Source organism: Leptonychotes weddellii, chromosome 15 (genome assembly GCF_054177405.1).
Source record: "Leptonychotes weddellii isolate Sample4059 chromosome 15, ASM5417740v2, whole genome shotgun sequence".
Taxonomy (NCBI): Eukaryota; Metazoa; Chordata; class Mammalia; order Carnivora; family Phocidae; genus Leptonychotes; species Leptonychotes weddellii.
This window is the reverse complement of record NC_138383.1, coordinates 31,601,562-31,610,953: the sequence shown is the minus strand read 5'-3', so window position 1 is coordinate 31,610,953 and position 9,392 is coordinate 31,601,562. Positions and strand designations below refer to the sequence as shown.

General features: G+C 38.9%; 1 protein-coding gene across 8 annotated transcripts in view; it reads right to left on the bottom strand.

Annotated features, from left to right (window-relative positions):
- The window catches only part of TADA2A (transcriptional adaptor 2A), a 50,732-nt gene that overhangs the window by 7,855 nt on the left and 33,485 nt on the right, over positions 1–9,392 (bottom strand). For 7 of the 8 annotated variants that reach the window (XM_081805328.1, XM_081805331.1, XM_081805332.1 and 4 more), the window contains 4 exons: positions 8,281–8,344; positions 6,896–6,939; positions 4,057–4,167; positions 1,870–1,941 (listed from right to left, as the gene is read on the bottom strand). In XM_081805328.1, the coding sequence (XP_081661454.1) occupies positions 1,870–1,941; positions 4,057–4,167; positions 6,896–6,939; positions 8,281–8,344 (291 nt within the window). The remainder of the gene's footprint in view (positions 1–1,869; positions 1,942–4,056; positions 4,168–6,895; positions 6,940–8,280; positions 8,345–9,392) is intronic. The other variant, XM_081805335.1, reaches the window with a different exon arrangement.

Below are 9,392 nucleotides of genomic sequence, written 5' to 3'. Positions count from 1 at the left end.
ATTGAGGAGGGCACATTCTGCATGGAGCACTGGGTGTTATGCACAAACAATGAATCATGGAACACTTCCTCTAAAACTAATGATGTAATGTATGGGGATTAACATAAGAATAAAAAAAAATTAAAAAAAAAAAAAGAGCAATCTGATTCCCTTAGTTTGAAATCCCTTTTTTGACAAGAAATAATTAAATTTTTATTCTCTTCCTAGCTTTAAGAAATTTGGAGTCAAAAGCCCCCCAAACAGAAAAATACAAAGAAAGTAAGAGTCACTTATGTTTCCACACCCCAAAAATAACTAACTTTTAATACGGTCATGTTTTTCAAAGTTACACAAGTCCTATATGCATATACTCTTCTTTTAAAAACCAATTAAAATTACAAATAAAAATAAGTCCTCATTGACTAGCACGATTCCTTTCCCAGATGCAATCAATATCAGGTAAGCAAAACCTGGTATCAGCGTCTTATTAAACAAAGGTTGCATGGTGTTTTCTACATGTTAACAAAGGTGTACAGATTCCAAAGTAACCAAACCAGTGAGTTTTAAGCCATGTTCCATAAAGCCCCAGGAGCCCATGAAAATATCTCAGGGGTTACTGTGAAGAGCAGACACTACCATGTACAGGTGGTTTGGGTTCTGTAAATGACCTGCACCATCAGGCTTCAAAGTAGTCCCACTTTCCTCTTATTTATAGATTAGGGCTCTACATAAAATTTCATTTTGAAATGGTTTCCATTGTTAAAAATCAAGAACCATTACACTAGGCTGAACTTACACCCCACAAGGCTACTTGTCATGGGTAGTGGGTGATAGCTTTCAAGCAACAGAAAGGAGGGAATGCTAAAGATCTAACAAAACATGGAGCGCCTGGGTGGCTCAGTCTGTTGGGCATCTTTCTTCGGCCCAGGTCATGATTCCACGGTCCTGGGATCGAGCCCCACATCGGGCTCCCTGCTCAGCGGGAAGCCTGCTTCTCCCTCTCCCACTCCCCATACTTGTGTTTCCTCTCTCACTGTCTCTCTCTCGGTCAAATAAATAAAAATCTTAAAAAAAAAAAAGATCTAACGAAACAAGAGAAACTGCCATTTATTGAGCATTTACTGTGGGCCAGGTACTGTGCTGTTTTCATGCATTATCTCTAATCTTACTAACTCTAAGAGACTTGGAAAATTGAAACCCAAACAAAATTACAAATCTGATAAGCAGGAGAGCCAGAACCCAAACCCAACCTGTCCAAGTCTATACCTCAAGCCCTCTTGCTACTGTAACACACTGCCTTCCTTATGACCTGGCTCTATCACAAGTATCTCTTTAACCGTTGCAAACCTTAGTTTCTTCATTACATGGAAATAACAATGCCTATCTCCTAAGTTTGTTATGAGAATCACATGATACCATCCAGGTGAAATGCTTAGCACAGGGCCTGGTGTATGGTAAACAGCTGCTATTTAGATGTTAGCTGCTATTAATATAATTATTATTACTACCTTAAGTAACTGGGATGCAAGCACAAAGAGCCATTTGAAGCTTGGTTAATACAAATGATCAGACCATGCATCACAAAATTTTAAAAGGCTGAGGCTAAAAATTAGAATACAAAATCCTTTTCTTTTTTTAGAGGCCACAGCAGATTCCCAAACCTAAAGCAGCACCTCTCTTTTGTGTCGTCACTTTTATTTTACCTGAGATAATCCATACAATGGCATTTATAAGGGTTAAACAGATGAGACTTTACTGGAAAGATCAAAAACTCACTCCAAAAAAGGAAAGCTTGTTTAAAAAAAATCCACATGGCCTCAAACAGAGACTTCCTCTATGTGTTTAGAAGACACTTGCCCCCGATACAATGTGTAGCTTAAGCATACTTACTACAAAAATTGGTAATGCCTGCTGTCCTGTATTCCTGGAGCCTCTTGATTTCCCTTCGGAGTTCAAATTCCACTGTTTATGCCAAGAAGAATGAAGGAGAAAATTTGGAAAAACAAAATCATCATCAATGAACACTTTTGCTGTTATTTTCAGTAATTCTCCCTTATATACGAGACCAGGCAATTCCATTTGAGGGATCCTATACGTTGGTGACATCTCATTAGAAATTTTACCCTCGAGCTGAGGAAAGCCTACGCTAGCCATCTTTTGGCTGCCATGGCCAACTGGAAAACGCAGCTGGAACTATCCCCCAGAAAACATACAGTGAACCGGCTGAGTTCATTTAGCTACAGAAGGAACAAATATAATTTTTTTAAACAACTAAGTTTCCCCGCTCTATTTATCCTCTATTAACAGGTTTATCCACATAACCAAATTCTTTTATAAAACCTGTCTCTGCTATTACTTGATGTGGCCCTTTTGCAAGCAAAGGACAAAAGCTCTGTGCTCAAGTCCCAGATAGTTTCTTTACAGCTTTTCTCCTATAGGAACAAAAGAGCATTGTTTTCCATAAACCAAAGATTTCTGCCTCCTCTAAGCGCACAGCTCAGGTTGCAACTGCTTGGGTTATTACGTGATAGAACATTCAAATCTGAGTGCTTTGAAAGAGAGCATGATGAAGGAAGAGCCTGAACAAGCCATGGGGTGTAATTCTTTGGAATGACGCATAAACCAGGGGTGGCACAAACTGGGACAGGAAGTAAAAGATCAGTCACCCAGTACAAACCACACAAAGAATGCCAACCAAACAGGGTGCTTGACGAGGACAACCAACCTGGCTCAGATAAATGCCTGCAATGCCATGCAAGAAATATTTGCATGATGAGAACAGGGTAAGAGCCTTGGTAAAGCATTCTCCCAGAACTAAATTTGAGGGTCAAATACACAAATCTAGTGATGAAAGGTGTAGCCTAAGCCACCCAGTCCAGATTATTGTAAAGTGTAGGCCTCACTGCCTTAACAACTTCAATTTTTTTATTGTGAAAAATCAAATGGTAATTGGGTAGAGTCTCTCAGGAAGACAGGCAAAAGAATGGTGGAAGTACTGGGGAGCCTGGCTGGCTCAGTCCATAGAGCATGGGACTCTTGATCTTGGGATTGTGAGTTTGAGCCCCACACTGGGCGTAGAGATTACTTAAGGAAATAAAAAAGTGTTTCTTTTTTTTTTACTTAAAAAAAAAGAGAGAGAGAGAGAATGATGAGGGAGCCTGGGTGGCTCAGTTGGTTGGGCGTCTGCCTTCAGCTCTGGTCATGATCTCAGGGTCCTGGGATCGAGCCTCGCATCAGGCTCCCCGCTCAGCGGGGAGTCTGCTTCTCCCTCTCCCCCTGCTTGTGCTCTCTCTCACTCTCTCAAATGAATACATAAAATCTTAAAATAAAATAAAATACTTAAAAAAAGAGAGAGAATGATGGAGGTACTATCTCTATGAGTCATCCAACTCTGTCCCCATTTTAAAATCTAGTTTTAATACTAAAATATTTATGAACAAAATGATCTGATGTCTGGGATTTGCTTCAAAATAATCCAGTTGAAGGTGAGAGAAGAGGGGGTGATAAAAATGAAACTGGAGGGGCACCTGGGTGGCTCAGTCGTTGAGCGTCTGCCTTCGGCTCAGGTCATGATCCCAGAGCCCTGGGATCGAGCCCCGCATCGGGCTCCCTGCTCACTGGGAAGCCTGCTTCTCCCTCTCCCGCTCCCCCTGCTTGTGTTCCTGCTCTCGCTATCTCTCTCTCTGTCAAATAAATAAATAAAATCTTTAAAAAAAAAAAAAAATGAAACTGGATTGGCCATGTGTTAATTGCTGAAGCTGGGTGATGGACACATGGGGGTTCATTACACTGTTACGTCTATCTTTGTATATATTTGAAAACTCCCATAATAAAAAGTGGAGGGAGAAACTACTAAACTACTGCTTAGCTGGGAAAAAAGAAAGCTACCAGCCTTTTTAACCTCTTCTGTCCTACCCCCAAAGTCCCAAATTTAGTTCATGGTAATAAAGGGGAAGAAAAGATAAAAATATCCATTTATTTATTTATAGAACTTCACCTAAAACATACCATTTTCTCTCCTATTTATATCAACACACACACACACACACACTTGTGCAAGGCTTAAAAAGCACCTACGTGCGTGGCTTTCAATGAACTTGTCGTGCTCCATTGGCCCCACTATCCTTGCAAATCGCCTCATTGTTTCGTAAAGGTCTTGGACTTCCTTGGGATACCGCCGTTCCATTACTACAGAGAACATAAAACACAACCATGCCATAGAGAATATAAGAATCTCTAAGTTCTCTGCATTTCTTTTATAAGAAGTGAGATGGAAGGACACTATGCCTAACCTCACATGACTAATTTACCCATGACGGGAAGCAAACAGGAAAGCCAAGAATGCAAAACACTAATCATCAAGATAAGAGCATCCCAGTGACTATCATACAGGGATGTTGTTATCCCTGGAGAACTGAAGACCATCTGCATCACTGAGTGCCCTGGTGACCTCCACACCTCAGGCTCTTCATCTGTACAGGGGCAGGGACTGTTGGCAGTAATGGGAAAGATGATTAAAGGCGGATCACTGTATTCTTAGGAACAACGTTGGGCAAAATTTCTGGTATTAACTTCCGCAGGAAAACAAGGGAAGTGCAGATACAATAATCCATCTAGAAGAGGTAGACTAGCCTAGAAAAAAAAGTGTGCTATCTTTCATGCCCCACCAGAAATCTCCCTAACAACACGGCCTCCAGTGAGGCATTTATTTCTTCACTCTCTATCAGGGTCATTTTGCCTTCCTCTAAACTAAGTACCACAACTAAATTTACTACTAATGAAGTTATATTTTGATAACTATCATCCACGTAAATGGTATATACACAGGGTAGCCACAGTCAGTAACTCTGAGGATCACTAACGACCAAATTTCTAATAAAAAGTAGTATCCGCAAAGAAGATGGGGAGTAAAACCTACCAACAGTACGTGGTAGGTTGGAGTAGCCAGAACTGCTACTTGGTCGTTTCAATCAGATGCACTAGGCTGAAACTAGGTGATTAGATGAGCTAATCAGTAACTAAGCTAGTTCTGCTCACTTTTGGACTACAGATAAAAGCTTTCTGTCATGACAGTTATTTAAATTAAGTCCTTTCCTCAGCCAAATCTCTTCCCTTGAGGGAGCCATTCTTATCCACAAATTCCAGGTGCTGATCTGATGGGCAGCCATAGATTATTTTGACTACCAAACCCTCCCCCCACCAAAACCAAAAGCAAAAAAACACCCTACAGGGATAGTACAGAAGAATTAGGAGTAAAAACTTTAAATTTGATGAAAAAACCCCTCTGCCTTCAATATTAAGGTCACATACACTCACTATAATGGCAATTGACACCTCTGAAACCAACAAAGCCTCCTCTCAGCTTCTAAACGTACAAAATACAATTAAAAAGAATAATCAGGCTAAACTGACCTCTGTTTACCAGCTGAGAATAGAGTTTATATGAGAGTCAAGGTCTATTGACCTTGGTCAAACCCCTATTGACCTATTATTGAAAGCCCAGGCATTCAGACATGGGAACCCACTATTGTAGCTACTAGAATATGACCAATAATTGTCTATAGAAAGGGCAATGGAAATCTGATCCTGAGTTATTTTTGCAAACCCACAGTCCTCAGTGAAGGATGAGGTTAAACCGGCAATCTCATCTATTGCTAGAAGGAATATAAATTGGTACAACCATCTTTTGGAAAACAATCTGGCAGCGCAGGTCAAGCATTTTTAATGATCACATTTTTTGACCTATTACCTCCACTTCTGGGAATCTACCTTAGAAAAAATTCTACATATATATAAAGCTTTATTCACAAATTCATCATAGGATTATTTATGATTCAAAAAAAACTGAAAATAAGCTAAATATCTAATAAAAGTTTAGCATGTTATATACTTATATATACACAACATATTACATAACTATTAAGAGGGACATCTTCAAAACACCTCAATCACTTGAAAAAGTGTTAACAGAAAGTGAAAAAAAATGTAACATACTTATTTATGATCACAACTATATTAAAAAACACTTAACCCATGACTGGCTGACCTGAACCCTACAATGGCACAGAGTGTCAAGCCCTCTAAGATTCTATCAACTAGGATAAGAAACACAATAACCGTTAGGAACTTTTACAAAAAGGACTACTGTGACATACAAGTATTCTAACATTTCTATATAAATACTGTAATCATATTATGAGTCATCATTCTTATTTGCTGAACAAATTATACAGTGTAGAAGAAGAAAAAGTACAGAGACTTTCTGCTCAGCCTAGGTATCTCCAATATTTAAAACAGTAAGGTCAAAGTGTGCATTCACTTAGAAGTCATTATAGTTTTACTATCACCATCATACAATGCTAGATGTCTGTTTGTCCACTACTATGCAAAATAATGGTTGCTTTTCCCATAAAAATGTTTAACAACCCAATGACCAAGGTTATGTTAACATATAGTTCCTACCCACTTCCAGAAAATGATCCATTAATATTCATGCTGTAATTACTATACTACTTTAAAAAAAAAAGTATCATACAAGTGTTGATCATACATTAATGGTTTTGAACTCTACTATGTAACAGAATTTCCTTGAAGATTTCTTAAAAATGCTCTAGCACTAACCCTCAGAGATTCTGACTTAATTAGCCTCAGGTGATACCCAGGCATCAGAATTTTTTTTAAAGCTTCCAACATGAGATGCTGGGGCGCCTGGCTGGCTCAGTCGGTAGAGCATGTGACTCCTGATCTCGGGGTCGTGAGTTTGAGCCCCGCACTGGGTGTGGAGATGACTTAAAAAAAAAGCTACCTACATGATGCTAATACGCAACTTGGATTAAGAACCACTGCCATAAATGATTTGTTCAAGACTGTTCAATATTGTTGGAAGAAATTTTAAAATAAAGCAGCTAATACTTACACTGAAACTTTCTAAGGTTGATTAATCCATGGTCTCTTATAATTCTAGGATGAAAACCACAATAATGTATATTATAATTAGTTCCACATCTAATAATGTCTTCCACATACAGCTTTTATTACACATTTGAAACACTATGAGGTGGAATACTGAGGTTCAAAGACACCATCATTCCCCACAAAGTTCTGAAGGGTAGTGAGTCTGCTAACACAATTTTAGGCTTTCAAGCATCATATATTTTTCCTCTCCTTGCACCTGATAGACTCTCAGTAACTGTTTGCTGGATGAATGAATGAGCACTCAAAAATACTGAAAAACATGTCTATAACTTGGAATGAAACAGAAGGGAATCTGTGTCTGTGTCATAAGAATTAATCTGTTCAATTTAGGGAACTGATAATTGAGAACAGTCATTTAAGGGAAACGGCTAAACCATAAAAGGGTGCCGTGATCACACCTTCAACATTTACAACTGCACACGTATACATTCACAGAACGTTTTGAAGCTATTTGAAATAAATATTGTGCATGTTTAGTAGAAGGGCCTCAACATAAAATCTAACAGCATCCTCAACCACTGAGTTCCACGATACTGGCTAGCTCTAATTATGTGTTTTAAGCAAAAACAGAATTTAGGTAAACCATGCAGAGCTGTGTCTGGAACCGCAGATATTCATGACTAGTGATGAAGCTTCTCACAGGGTCAGCTGGGTAATCTCCTTCGGCACTTCTCAGAAGCTGACTCTAGGCACGCTTTACTTTAAGGTCACATCTTGGTCCCTCAAGAGTGCCTCCCAAGTCCTATTCCTCTTTTTTTGTTGAGATGCCACTGTGTTTCTAGTCTGTAACACCATGATAACACACACACATGTTCATACCCCTGCATACCCTTTCCTGAACTGTTAACAGTCTCTGTAAGCTAACAGGGGTCTGGGATCCATAATTTCTCAGTCTGAATGTATGTTTTTTATTCTGCTGCAAAGAGAAGGAGTAACTGTCTGAAACCTGTTCAGAATTTCTTTGAAATCCTATTTTAGATAAGACTTCTCATAAAAAATGAGCAGTTAGAATGAAAGCATTAAAAAAAAGCATAACAATTTGATAACACCTTGAATTTATCTTGTTCCTTTTTTCCTTAAAACAGTGCACCCATGTTATTCAGTGGTCATCATAACATAAAGAAAGGGTAAGAAAGAGGAGGTAAAAAACAAACAAAAAAAGGACAAGTATTATTATCTGCATTTGACAGATGGAAAAATTAAGGACCAAGGAAGATAAGTGTCTTCCTCAAGGTCACAAGACAAGTCACAGCTAGAATGTTCTATGGGCTATATGTGGTCAATAGTCCATACCTGAAAGAAGGCTGGATGGTTTTCTGTACTTACTTTTTTCGCCTTTGTCTCTCCTTTAACCTGGAATGATAGATATCTACTACAGCCATCTTCAGAGCTATAAACAAACACATACACACACATAGATATAAAGCCAAGACAAAAATAAATCTTTTATCCGAATGGTCTTAAACCTTGAACCTCAAATTGCTAACTATTCCACACTCACTGGTCTAGGCACTTTGTCTCTTGGAAACAAATATCCTAGGATACTGAATTTCTTTGTCAGTAAATTACAGTGAAGATCTTTTTTCCTATGTATCTGTTTGTATGGCATTACCCTATAGATAACAATTTCTGCTTTCTACTGAACAGCTCTTTTGGCCATGCCTTGTTATGCATATTACTAGGTTTCATATAACGGGAGTCTGAACTTTGGTCATACACGGGCTAGAAATCGCATCTATTAGAGTAGTCATAAAAATGAATATTGACTGGGGTTATAACCTCACAGGAGTAAGTTCAGGAGACAATATCAAAAAAGACTGATGTGAATAAGGTGCAGCAGAGACATTTTCCCAGAGTAGCACTTTTCAGTTGTGGAGCAACAACTATTTAGGGGATAGTTTTGCATGCAGTAGTGAAAAGTTCCACTAACTGGCCTAACAACCCCAAAGCTATGTTCTGCTTTGTTGCGCATGTCCCAATCCTTTCCTGGCTTTAGCCTCATGTTAAAGACACAGGGAATCAGGAGAAAACAGTCAGCAGATGGCAAAAGGTTTCATCAATACAATAGTTCTGGTTCTCTTTCTTTCCCTGGCCAATTTTTCCAGCTTCAGAGTTCCTCAGGGTTCTGTTCTCATCTTTCTTTTCACCCCTCACCTTATTCCTATAAACTCATCCACTCCTATGGTTCCAAGTACATCAAAATATATAATCTCAAACTCAGATATTTATTTTAAGCTCCAGACCCTATCTGGATATCTCTACTAACATAGTCCTCAGTTACAAATTTGTACTTTACCTCTTTCCCAAAACTGTTGTCCAAGACAGAAATCAGCCTGACTCTCCCTCCCCTCCCTCCATATCCAGTCAGTGAGTCTTACCTATACCGAAGGCTTCAGTCTGTCTCGAATTCATCTCTTCCTCTTTGTCCCTAACCCTAT